The sequence below is a fragment of the Jaculus jaculus genome, chromosome 8 (genome assembly GCF_020740685.1).
Source record: "Jaculus jaculus isolate mJacJac1 chromosome 8, mJacJac1.mat.Y.cur, whole genome shotgun sequence".
In the NCBI taxonomy this organism is placed as follows: Eukaryota; Metazoa; Chordata; class Mammalia; order Rodentia; family Dipodidae; genus Jaculus; species Jaculus jaculus.
The window spans coordinates 129,168,728-129,182,261 of NC_059109.1; the positions used below are offsets into that span (position 1 = coordinate 129,168,728).

General features: G+C 50.9%; 1 protein-coding gene across 1 annotated transcript in view; it reads left to right on the plus strand.

Annotated features, from left to right (window-relative positions):
- Positions 1-13,534, plus strand: part of Slc9a8 (solute carrier family 9 member A8) — a 64,528-nt gene that overhangs the window by 46,933 nt on the left and 4,061 nt on the right. Inside the window, exons 11-15 of the mRNA XM_004663870.2 lie at positions 3,983-4,099; positions 6,588-6,670; positions 8,667-8,778; positions 11,784-12,004; positions 13,258-13,404. Of these exons, the coding sequence (XP_004663927.2) occupies positions 3,983-4,099; positions 6,588-6,670; positions 8,667-8,778; positions 11,784-12,004; positions 13,258-13,404 (680 nt within the window). The remainder of the gene's footprint in view (positions 1-3,982; positions 4,100-6,587; positions 6,671-8,666; positions 8,779-11,783; positions 12,005-13,257; positions 13,405-13,534) is intronic.

Genomic DNA, 13,534 nt, shown 5'->3' on the forward strand with positions numbered 1-13,534 from the left:
GCATGCCAAGTTCCTACAGTGAAAAGTGGGAAGTGAAGAGTTCTGTGATAGCGTGGGGCCCTACAGTGTAGTCAGGACCTGTGTGTGAGAGGCACTCCCTATGGCAGCTCTGCCAACTGCAGGTGCCCTGGGTAAGCTGGGGCAGACCCTGTGGCCATCTCACTGTAGGCTTCCAGTGGAGGAGCAAAGGGGAGAGATGGAGGCGTTCAGAAGCTCACTCGGCATAAGTGTGTACTAACTGGTAACCCACGTGTTAAAGTGTTGTCGTGTGTTGCAGTCAGGTTCCATTGCTGGTAGAAGTCACCTGACCAAGAGCAGCTTGTGGGAAAAAGAGGCTTATTTTGGTTTATAGGCTCCAGGGGAAGCTCCACGATTTCAAAAAACAAACAAACAAACAAACAAAAATAAAACGACAGCATGAGCAGAGGGTGGCCTGGCCAACATCAGGTGGACAATAGCAACAGGAAACTGTGCCAAACACTGGCATGAGGAAACTAGCTGTAACACCCATAAGCCCACCCCCAACAATACACCACCTCCAGCAGGCATTAATTCCCAAATCTCCATTAGCTGGGACCCTAGCATTCAGAACATCTAAGTTTATTGGGGACACCTAAATCATACCACCACATTCTGCTCCTGGCCCCCATAAAGTCATAACCATATGTGATATAAAATGCAATGCATTCATCCAGCTTTAAAATTCCCCGTAGTTAGCCAGGCGTGGTGGCGCACACCTTTAATCCCAGCACTTGGGAGGCAGAGGTAGGAGGATCGCTGTTGAGTTTGAGGCCACCCTGAGACTGCATAGTGAATTCCAGGTCACCCTGGACTAGATTGAAACCCTACCTTGAAAAACCAAAAAAAGAAAAAGGGATGGAGAGATGGCTTGGCAGTTAAGCGCTTGCCTGTGAAACCCTTTAAGGACCCCAGTTCGAGGCTTGATTCCCCAGGACCCACGTTAGCCAGATGCACAAGGGGGCGCACGTGTCTGGAGTTCGTTTGCAGTGGCTAGAGGCCCTGGCACGCCCATTCTCTTTCTCTCTCTGTGTCCTCCTCTCTCTCTCTGTTGCTCTCAAATAAATAAACAACAACAAAAAACATTCCCCGTAGTTTTTATCCAATTCCAGTGATGTTCATACATTCCCATAGTCCAAGATCTTTTAACTGAGCCATAATACCAAAAAATAACTTCAAAAAACCTATAATGGCACAGAAAAAACATTCACACTGCTTCTGGGAAAAGAGGTTTATTTTGGCTTACGTGCTCAAGGGGAAGCCCCACAATGGCAGGGGAAACAACAGCATGAGCAGAGGGTGGACATCACCCCCTGGCCAACATAAGGTGGACAGCTTCATCCACATAGCAAGTTTGAGGCCAGTCTGGGCTACAAGACCAAAAGCACCAAAGAGGAGGAAAAAAAGTATGTCATAAATTTTTCCTTAAGGGTGTTTTTCTAAGTAGCCACGCTGTTTCCTTACATGGAAGTGAACCCAGGCGCCGCTCTACCCCTTCAGAGGTTGTGGGGCCTGTGCAGGGAGCAGTTGCAGTAGATGGGGTGGTCTGGGCGGTGGGAGGGAGGACACAGGTGCATGAGAGGCAGACTCCTACAAGAACCTACTGCCCCCGCTTCCTCTGCCCAGAACTGGTCAGGTGCCTGCTCCCCGTATTGGCCTGGGATGAAGCACTCTCGGTCTGTCCAGGTGGCAGCTGGACATACTCAGCATCCGTGTGTTTATCCACAGAGAACAATGTTAACATTTGCGTCAGTTGCTGTCAGAGGTTTGGGAATTTCCAGTAAGAAACAGATTCCTGGCATCTCTCAGAAACCCAGCAGGAAGACTGCCCAAGCCCATAGGGGTGCAGCAGCCTTTGTGGATAGCCTGCCTTTCTTCCCCAGTCCCTCCCTCCTCTCCCCTCCCCCACTGATGCTCAGTCTTTGTATCTTTACTGAATGGGCCCTGGTCCAGGCAGTGGGCTAATCTGACCAGCTGAAGCCCTAAACCAAGATTGTCCCCTGCTAAAGTGTAGAGGCAGGGAGGCCCTAGGGACCATGGTGCTCAGACCTCAGGGAGCACTGCTCTCTGGAGTTGGTATTTCCACCCCCTCCTCTGGCCATGGCGGCCTCTCTGTATGGACTGGGTAGAAGGTAACTCATGTGAAGAGCTCAGCATGGCTCAGTCTCCAGGCTGACTTGCATGTCAAGGTCTTGCTGCTGAGTTGATGGCCCTTTTCGAAGATCTGAAGTCAGGCTGTGTGAGTTCTGGACTCAGCCAGGACCAGAGGCCCCCCCCTTCTGACAAACCCTCTGCCTCCAGAGTGCATGAATTAAAAGGCTTGTGCCACCGTGCCCGGCTGAGATTTCGTTTATTTGTCAGTGTCGGCACACACATGCCATGACTTTTGGCTTTTTCTGTGTGGTCTGAGGATAGAACTCAGCTACTCAGACTTAATCTGCTAGTGCTTTATCCGCTGAGCTATCTCCCCAGCCTGGATGTCACCTTTCAATGGCTGTCCTGTCTTCATGTTGCTGCAGGATAGGGAGGGCAGCTCTCCTGGAGGCTTCACAGCAAGTGTGGAGGGACAGGTGCCCCCAGAGGCTGTTGGTCCCGTGTTGTGATTGAGGCGGGGGTGGGGGAGCCTGAGCTCTGAGTTCCTGCCTCCACTTCCCTTCCCCTCTGCTCCCTGTGGGCCCTCCTTTGTAAGGAATATGGAAGAGCAAAGGAATGTGCTCCTTGCTGGGAGGGTGGGAGATAGAAGGGTCCCAACTGTCACACCCACAGCAGACACCTTTGAGCAGTTGAGCAGTGCATCCTGCAGGCCACCTGCGTTAGCCTTAGCCTAGCAGCTGGGTATGCGATGCTGCTCTGATCTCCTTGTGCAAGGGCAAAGGCAGCTGGGCAAACCCCGCTTCTCCAACCCAGCAAAAGTGAATTGAAACGTGGCTTATAAATTTTGACTTCAAATTGTGTGTTTTGGCATCTATTTGATGATTTTAAAATAAAAATAAAAAGAGCCATACGTGGTGGTGCACGCCTTTAGTTCCAGCACTTGGAAGGCAGAAGTAGGAGGATCACTGTGAGTTTGAGGCCAGTCTGGGACTACAGGGTGAGTTCCAGGTTAATCTGGGCTACTTCAAGACCCTACCTAATGGGGGCAGGGGGCGGGGGAGCCGGGCGTGGTGGCACATGCCTTTAATCCCAGCACTCGGGAGGCAGAGGTAGGAGGATTGCTGTGAGTTTGAGGCCACCCTGAGACTACATAGTGAACTCCAGGTCAGCCTGGGTTAGAGCAAGACCCTGCCTCAAAACAACACAAGGAACCAGCTTGCTGCTGTCCAGACAGGCCTCTGCTGGGAAGATCCCACGTGGAGCCTCGGGAGTGGTGTGGCCGTGGTTCCTGCCATGGAACCTTCAGTCCTGGGTGATTGAAGACTGCACTGCCAGGGCTGGAAGCAATGGTCTGTGACCTTCCTCAGCAATGCTGCACTCTTCACGTATAATTGTAGGAAAATTCAAAATTAAAGTCATTTAAATTCACTAAATTTACCCATTCTCTGTATCCAGATGCTTAAGCTTATTCTGTCCCCTAGAGTGCATCACCTGTCTCCTGGAGCCCCTGGATGACAGTGACAGTTCTGTACTCCTCAGCCCTTGGCTCAGATCAAGTGTTCAGTGATAGCTCACACTGTGAGGGGCACTTTATCTGACTCCTTCACTCCCTGGCTGGCCGTGAGCGGGCGCTGTTACTTCCACTGTATTGATGAGCGCTGTGGTCTGGACGGGGAGTAACCCAGCCCAAGGCCACTGAGCTGCTAACAAGAGAGACCTGGTTCTGGTTGTTCTCTATAACCGCTGGCATTACATTCTTTTCCTTAAAACCCCTAGTACGCCAGGCCTTGTAGGAAGTGCTCCATCTGACCTGGGTGTCACGTGGTGCTGTGCTACTCACATCTGTGGACCTTACTCTCTCCCTCCCCAGGCATCATGGCCATCCTGTTCTCAGGCATCGTGATGTCTCACTACACGCACCATAACCTCTCGCCAGTCACCCAGATCCTCATGCAACAGACCCTCCGGACTGTGGCCTTCCTGTGCGGTGAGTCTTGCCACCGTGCGTGGGATGGGTGTGCCAAAACAGATCAGGCTTTCTACCCTCCTGTGGGCATTGGTTAGGGTCTTCCCTGGCAGCAGGGCCCACTGCCCCTCTGAACCAGATGCCAAGCTCCCTTCTTTGTGCTGGCTCCTCTGGCTTTGTGCTTCCATAAAGGACTCCTAAGAAACAGCTAAGAGACTGATCCTTAGAATGGTGCAGTTAAAGACCAAAGACAGAACTGCTAATTATGAGAATTTGAGACTTGTGCTTTTAAAAGTATTTTATTTATTTATTTGAAAGGGGAAAGAAAGAGAAAGAGACAGATAGAGAGAAAGGGCCTGCCAAGGCCTCTAGCTACTGCAGATGAACTCTGGTCAATTGCACCACCTTGTGCATCTGGCTTAGTGGGTACTAGGGAATCCAACCTGGGTCCTTGGGCTTCACAGGCAAGTGCCTTAACCACTAAGCCATTTTTTCTTTTCTTTTCTTTTCTCTTCTTTTTTTTTTTTCCTCAAGGTGCCGTCTCATTCTAGCTCAGGCTGTCCTAGAATTACCTATGTAGTCTCAGGATAGCCTCGAACTCACAGTGGTCCTCCTACCACTGCCTCCCAAGTGCTGGGATTAAAGGTGTGCGCCACCACGCCCAGCTGATACTGAGTTCTAAAAGATGAAATTACCCCAACAGTTCCCAAGCTTATTTACAGCCTATTGTTGGAAGGAGTATCCTGATGGGCATAACTGGGGAGCTCTCTCCCAGGGGGTTATCTCTGCTGGGATGGGGCTTTTTCTTTTGGGGGAGGGCTTTTTTGTTTGTTTGTTTGTTTGTATTTTTGAGGTAGGGTCTCACTCTAACCCAGGCTGACCTAGAATTCACTATGTAGTCTCAGGACGGCCTTGAACTCATGGTGATCCTCCTACCTCAGCCTCCCAAGTGCTGGGATTAAAGGCATGCACCACTGCCAGTGGAGGGTTTTTTTGTTTTTCATTGTTGTTTTGTTTTTGCCTTTTCAAGAGTTTCAACTGGGTTTTTTCTCACCCCCAGCTTCCCACAGATCTTCTTCCCAGTTTCCACCTGGAATGAAGACTGAGCTTCAGCTGCCCTCATCAGCAGCCCCCGCTATTCAGGGCTGGTCTCACTGGGAAGCAGCAGGTCCACCCTCTGGTTAGGAGGGCCGGCCCTAGGCCGCCCACTCAGATCTGACAGGGAGGCTCAGTGAGAGAGGCCAGATGGCCCAGTGCCAAGAAGCAGGCAGAGGCCAGGCCTCTATCCCGTGCTGGTGGCCATCTGGTCCACAGCTCTCAATTCTGACCCTGCCAGTCAGGGGAGCCAGGAACAAAGCACCCCTCAGTTTCCCTTTGGTTGCCACTGGAGCAGACTTCAGGGTTACAAATCCTGGGCTCTGGAGCTGAGAACATGGTCTTTTACTCAGCATCTCAGCCAGTGTGCCAGGTCCTGTCAGAAATGCAGGCAGCCATGGCACAGGGTGGTAACGTGCGGGTGACGTAGCTCTGCCCCAGAGGCTGCGCTGCCCCGGCAAAAGCGCAGCAGATGCAACTGTGCTCCGCACGGCGGGAAGGGTCGCAGGTACTCAGGACAGAGATTCATTGCACAGAGGGACAGGTGAGGAGACTGTCCAGCTGGTGGACTTGTTTTAAAAGAATACATGACCACAGTAAAAACACAGCTTGAATGTTTGAGGGCCAGCTTTGCTTGTTTTATGTTCAAAACCTTAAAATACAGGCCCTGTCTCGCTGGGTAGTAGGTTACTCTTGGGGGCGCCATAGTTTAATCAGGAAGCCTAGAAGTTTATGAGGCACTTTTTCTTAAAATACACAAGTGCCTGCCTGTACATGGAGAGGAGAGGCCAAGGTCTGCAGAGCAGAGCCAGGACGGGAAACGGATCTCTTCCTGAGAGTCTGCGGGGTTGAAGTTGCCTCCTGGGCCGGCTGGCAGCATTAACACATTAAGTCAGTCATTTGGTGTTGTCAGCATGTTGGCGCCAGCCAGAAGTTAACAAAAGGTCCTTTTTCACTTGTCATGCGTACCTTGGGTTATTGGCTCTGTTCTCACCACTTTGCGGCTGTGAGGTCCTTTGCTAATCACAGCATGCCAAAAAAAAAAAAATGGACAGATGCGTAGATGGGACAGTGAGCAGTGAGCATTTGTCTAAGTAGCTGACAGCTGGCTCAGTACATCTGGAAATAACAGACCTGTTGCCTGTGTTGTAGAAAAGAAAGAGAAGCATTTGAGCAGTGAGGCAGGAGGATTGCTGTGAGTTCAAGGCCACCCTGGGGACCCTGTCTCAACCCCACCCCCAAAAAATATTGAGAGAGAATCTAAGTACAATGTCTGACTAGAATACTGGTAGCAGGATTTTTCAAGAAAATTACATGTCCTATGTAATGTGCTTCTAAATGCTTGCTTGCGTAACTTGGTATGGAACTGGAAGAAGGCACTGGGGTAAATAATCCACTCTTTGGTTTATTTCAGAAACATGTGTCTTTGCATTTCTTGGCCTGTCCATTTTTAGTTTCCCTCACAAGTTTGAAATTTCCTTTGTCATCTGGTGCATAGTAAGTATTTCTTCTTTTTGTTAATTAACTCATTTTTAGATCAATAGCCACATGTTCTGGATTAATTTATGTAACTATTAATAGTTCAAAGTCAACAGCTACATAGACACCCTTCTGTTTAAAGTTTCTTTTGTTAAGAAAATCACAAGCAGACAGCAAGGGCCACAGGAGGGAAGTAGTGAGGCATGGTCCTAGGCAAAGGAATTTGGCAATTTTGAATTTTCACTGTCCTGAATGAAGGTCATGGTCTTTTTATAAAAAAAGTGCAAGTTTAGCTGGATGTGGTGGCACACACTTGTAATCCCAGCGTAGGGGAGATGGAGGCCGGGGGAAGAGAGGATCAAGGCTAGCTATATAGCAAGTTTGAGGCCAGCCTAGGCTACATGAGACCCTGTCTCAAAAAAAAAAAAAAAAAATGGGGGGGGGGAGAAATGCGTTATCTGCTGGAGACCCCAGTCACTTTGGGTAATAGAATCAGGGAAGCTTACACAGTTATTTAAAAGACGGTTCCCTAGACCTCTGATGCAGGTGACATTAATAGCTTCTTATTCTTGGGAGTTCACCTCGCGTGCCAGGTCCTGTGTCTGCATTCCTCTCCAGTCTGTTCCGTCAGTGTGAGCCTGACCTGAGGCTTCCTGCTCATTCATTCTCCTGTCCCTCATCTGAGCTCCTCAGCTCCATTCATGGCCTTAACAAAGCATAGTGACTCAAAGTCAGTAGGCACTGTCACCTACTAGGAAAGCACATAGGGAAACTAAGAGTCCCCAGGAAAAAGAAGCTCCCCTGCCACCTAGGTACTTCACCTCCTGGCCTACTTGGCAAGACTCTGCTGTCGGCCAGTTATCTGTCCTCCGAACTCAGGCTTCAAGACAAGAGACCCCAGCAAAGGCCTTCTGCAGATAGTCTGGTAGTCTGGCTTTTGCTGGATTGATCAACCCTGAACCACAAGCGGAGAATGGAGATTAGATTTCAGTGGGTAAAACAGGAGGGGACTCAGCCAGGGGTAATGCAAAAGCTGAGAGGATTCCCTGCCCTGGTAACTCAGTTTCCCTCAGCCTCTGCCCAGTGGTCTAGAGCAGGAGCTCTGGGGACTGAGCCAGCTGTGAACTGTGGACCCACCTCTTCCTGCCTGGCCAGTTTGGAACAGCTACCCCTCTAGGTCCGTTTCCTAGTCTGCGCAATAACAGCAAGGCTGCAATTTATGAGGACATGCTGCCGTCAGCACGTTTTCTCTAGCAGCGATGCGGTGACTGGAATAGCAGTCGTCATCAACCTGGCCACGGGAGTGAGGCGCCTGCGCCTTCCTGGCAGGGAGAGCCAGGGTGATGGTGGAAGTAAATAAATAGCTCTAAGCTGCCACTCGGATAAAGTTTAAGCTTTGCATGAAGCTATTTTTGCTTTGTTTTTATGTTTTACAGCACTGGGATCTAACCCAGGGTCTTGCACATGTGAGGCTAGACCTCTGCCCCTGAGCTTTGCCCCCAGCCCCGAAGCTGTATTTTATAAGACTGCCCTGCCTTGGCAGGTGGTAGGAACAAAGAGCTGTGGCAGCAGCTGGCCAGGCTGGGCGGGTCACCCCCTTGGGGACCTGCCATTGTTTCTTTTGCACAGAGTTGCCTCACTGCTCCCAGTGGGCTTTTTGCAATCCTCCCTTCTCACCCTGAGGAAAGGTAAAGGCACCAAGCGAGCCTGTCCCGGCTGAGTCAGACTGCCCTGGAGCTCACCTCTGGGTGCCTCTCCCTGGCCCCTTGGCATTGGACTTGGTTCTGCAGCACTAAAGCCCTGGGTGGTGCTCGAAGTGCCCCCATCCAGCTTTGAGGACGAAGGGCAGTCCCATGGCAGGGGGGATGTCGCCAGCAGCACAGCCTCTGTTGTTACGTGACTACGGACAGGGCTGTGTGAGCCTGGGGTGGGGCATGCTCCTTTACCCATGACGAGGTTCAGCCTGAGAAGACCCGGCAGCTCCTCCTCAGACTTGCTTCCTTGCTCTTAACAGGTTCTCGTGCTGTTTGGCAGAGCAGTCAACATTTTCCCGCTGTCCTACCTGCTGAATTTCTTCCGGGATCATAAAATCACACCAAAGATGATGTTTATCATGTGGTTTAGTGGTGAGTCTGGTCATAACAGGAGGAGGAGTATCTGCGGTAAAGGCCCACACCACGTCATCAGAGCACCAGTGGTGATCTGCTCAAGCCCTTGAAACCCCACGTAAAGGTCACAGATCAGGTGCCTGCACGAGTGTAAGCCAGGCCCCAAACAGATGGCACCGCAACACCATGAAGTGGGTGGTCCTTGTTGCTTTTGTTTGTTTGTTTGTTTTTCGAGGTAGGGTCTCACTCTAGCCCAGGCTGACCTGGAATTCACTATGTAGTCTCAGGGTGGCCTCAAACTCTCGGCGATCCTCCTACCTCTGCCTCCCGAGTGCTGGGATTAAAGGTGTGTGCCACCATGCCCGGCCTTGTCTCCTTTTAAGATGAAGAAGCTTGGGTTTCAGGAGGACATGCCCAAAAGTCTGTGACCCAGATGGCAGAGCCAGGACCTGCCCTCTCTCCATCCACCCATTTGGCAGGCCAACTGCCCAGCTACACCTCTCACCTGCGTGTTGTTTTGTGTTTGGTTTTGTGGTGCTGGGGATGGGACCCAGGGCCTCCACATGCTAGGCAGGCACCCTGCCGCCGAGCTATACCCAGCCCCACTTGCTAATGCTGGTTATTTTTCCTTCTGTCATAAGAACCCTGTGGATAGTTTGATTGATTCAGCTTCTGTCAGTCCTATTTCTCCACATATTTGGGGCCAGAAATTATCCTTAAAATTCTTCGCTCCTAAACAACTGAACCCTTTGGCATCTTTATATTTATTTATTTTTATTTTTATTTTTTAGTTTTTTGAGGTAGTCTTGCCTTAGCTCAGGCTGACCAGGAATTCACTATATAGCCTCAGACTGGCCTTGAATTCACAGTGATCCTCTGACCTCAATCTTGACCTTGGCCTCCCTCCCAAGTACTGGGATTAAAGATGTGCACCATCACACCCAGCTTTAAATTTAGTTTTAAGAAATGCATAGAGTTCCTTATGCTTTCTTTTTTTTTCGTTTGCTTTCTTCCTTAAATATGTAACTGAAATATCTCCATGTGGGTCGAAATGTTAGTGTGCTTCATGATGTTCTCGTTTTTGTTTTTTTTTTTTTTTTTTTTCCAAAAGGATTTGTTTTAAAAAGTACATTTGTGGGCTGGAGAGATGGATCCACAGTTAAAGGCACTTGCTTGCAAGGCCTGAGTTCAATTCCCCAGCACCTATGTAAAGCCAGATGCACAAAGTAGCTCATGTGTCTGGAGTCCTTTTGCAGTGTTTAGAGGCCCTGGTGTGCCCATACTCATTCTCTCTCTATCTGCCTCTTTCTCTCTCTCTCTCAAATAAAATAAAAATACTAACCAGGCATGATGGTGCATGGCTTTAATTCCCAGCACTCAGGAAGACAAAGTAGGAGAATTGCTGTGAGTTCAAGGCCAGCTTGGGACCGCATAGTGAATTCCAAGTCAGCGTGAGCTAGAGCCAGACCCTTCCACAAAAATAATTATGTATGTGTATGTGTGTGTGTATATACATATATATATATATATATATATGTACATACACACATTCATACATATATACACACATGTATATACATACATACATACATACATATATATATATGTATGTATGTATATGTGTGTGTGTGTGTGTTAAAAACTACATATGTGAGCTGAGCACAGTGGCCCATGACTATAATCTTATCTACTTGGGATGACAAGGAAGGAGAATTGCTACTTGATGGCCAGCCTGGGCTACATAGTGAAGTCCTGTCACACAGACAACAAACTGTGTATGTTTTATATGCATATATGTGCCTAGACATGTACATATGCATGTTGTGAGAGAAATATTTTTAAAAATGTGTGTGTGTGTGTGTGTGTGTGTGTGTGTGTGTGCACCAAGCCCTTGACACTGCAGACAAACTCCAGATGCATGTGCCACTTTGGATATCTGGCTTTATGTGGGTACTGGGGAAGCAAACCCAGACCAGAAGGCCTTGCAAGCACCTTTAACCACTGAGCCATCTCCCTAATCTCAACTCCTTTTCTTTTTAAAGCACATTTTTTAAATTTATTTATGAGAGAGAGAGAACGGGCATGCCAGCGCCTCTAGCCACTACAAACGAACTCCACATGCATGTACCACCACTATGTGCAGCTGGCTTACATGGGTTCTGGGGAATCAAACCTGGATCCTTAGGCCTCACAGGCAAATTAAATGCTAAGCCATCTCTCCAGCCCCTAAAGCTCATTTATGCCAGTGTATAAAGTAGTACATGTCAGTTCACCCTGTGTCCCTTATGGGTTTGAAGAGCCAGAGCAGTTGCTCACCCCTGCCCAAGTTTCTGAATCCAGCCCCTCGTCAAAGAACCCCACTTCCAAGCCTGGGCCACCCCACTGCTGCCCCTGCTCTCCTGGCTGCCACTTCTCTTCCTAGCCCCCAGTGTCCCATTTGCTGTCTCTTCCCAGCTGCTCTGGGGCTGCTGAGGGCAAGGCTGGGACTGCCTGTGGTAGCTCTGTGGCACAGGAAGCCAGGATGGCACTGCAGAGGCAGGCTGTCTCTCAACTCTGTCCTCTCCTTGGTCATGCACTGCCACACTGCAGGAGCAGCCATTCGAGCCTTGCAGCTGGCCCTGGACAAGACTTCCTTGTCTGGAGCCTCACCTGTTTCTGGAGGGCCACAGCAATGTGGGGGTGGGTTTTCTGTGATGCAGGGTGACGCTGCGCACAGAACCTGGGGCACCCAGAGAGGATTCCCCATACAGCTGTCATCTGGCAGTCCTGATAGACCCCCACATGCACCAGCCATACCTAAGCCTGGCCAGGTCACCTCACCCAGTGGCTCAGCCAGCTTGTGTAGTATGTGCAAGAGGTATGTGCCCAGGCCCCTCTGCCTCCTGCCCTCTCACACCCTGAGCCACTCCAGGGGTCTGAAACAGGTACTGCTGGCCATGGTGCTGGGCCAGAACCAGGAAGTGGCTGCCTCCCCACCCCCACCTCACCTCCCTGTTGTGTCCTGACGCCCTGCTGTCCCCCAGGCTTGCGGGGTGCCATCCCATATGCTTTGAGCCTGCACCTGGGCCTGGAGCCCATGGAGAAGCGGCAGCTCATCGGCACCACCACCATTGTCATTGTGCTCTTCACCATCCTACTGCTGGGTGGCGGCACCATGCCCCTCATCCGCCTCGTGGACATCGAGGATGCCCGCGTGCGCCGCCGCAGCAAGAAGGACGTCAACCTCAGCAAGACCGAGAAGATGGTGAGTGCAGCGAGGGCCACCACGGGGAGGGCGGGGCCACTGAGAAGGGGTGAAGGAGAGTGTGGCTCTCCGGTAGCGCGTCGTCCAGCCTCGAGACCTAAAGCTCAAAGCCCTCTAGGTAGAGCCTGGGTCAGGGTCACAACTCCCTTTGTCTGCCAGTAACTGAACCTCAGGTAGTCAAGGACTGAGTTCTATAATCACGTCATTCCCAGCATGCCTTAAACCTCCTGATGGAGACAAGGAGGGGAGGTAGCTTGCCGTGACTGTAAGGTCACAAGAGAGGACAGAGGAGGCTGGATATCCCCAGGGCCTGGCTGCAGTGCAAGCTGAGGCTCCTGTGCCACCTTCCTGCTGCCAGGATGCCCTCAGGCCTACATACTGGCAGGGCTGTCCCTCCTTTCTGCTCCACCCCTACAACATCACTGAAGCTACTTCCAGTTCCCCTGTTCAGGACCTTCAGTGACTTTAGTCATCGAATCCAGGAACCCTCATATGGCCCACGTCAGAGTAGCGGACAAAGGCTGGTGGGCAGAAGCAGCTCATGGGAGGAGGGGATTTCGTTCAGGCTTACGGATTCCAGGAGAAGCTTCTCCATGGCAGGGGAAGCTGGCCCACTTTATCACATGTCCAGTCCATAGCAGAGAGAGAAAGAGCAGCCACAGCCCAGGCTGGCTCAGAACACCTGCAGGCTGGCCTCAATTAAAAGGTCTACCCCTGGTGTCACACCACTTCCAGCAGCTGAGAGCGAAGTAGGAAATTTCATCACAAACACCTGAGGCTGTAGGAACACGTAACACTCAGAACCACCTTGGGTGGAAACTTCAGATGGGTGAGCCAAGTATTTCCAAGCTAAGGAATTCCTCCCCACCACCTTCCATGACAGGCCAAGCTGAGAGGTTATTGACGGATGACAACTGTGTTGACATCCTGCTGCCTTTGGGCCTTCCTCCCAAGAATTGGGCTGCAAGCCTGGCTTCCAGACCACCGGGCCCCTGCACTGACTTGCTTGGCAGAAGCCTGCCCACCTGCAGCCAAAACTGATTTAGCCTTACCAGGTGCAGGTACCAGGTAAAGCCTGGGCATCCATTGTATTTGCAAACATTCCCGTCTCCCTGCAGGCTCCCTGGATATTGTCTGTGCCCACAGTCACCCACACTGGAATAGAGTGTTAGGGGTAGGGACATGAGTGCCTGGGCTGTGTTGCGGCTGTCCAGTGAACTGCCAGCTGACAAGTGTCCGGCTCCGTCACACAGGGCAACACCATTGAGTCAGAGCACTTGTCGGAGCTCACGGAGGAGGAATACGAGGCCCACTACATCCGGCAGCAGGACCTCAAGGGCTTTATGTGGCTGGATGCCAAGTACCTGAACCCCTTCTTCACCAGGCGGCTGACGCAGGAGGTAGGACACGCTCAGCCATTGCCTCCAGGCATGGTAGTGGCCAAGGGTGGAAGAAGGGCGTTGTCAGAAGCTTGCGGGTTCCGTGGGACCTGCTCGGCTCCTCGTGCGCGGGGGCTCGTCCTCTTTCCTC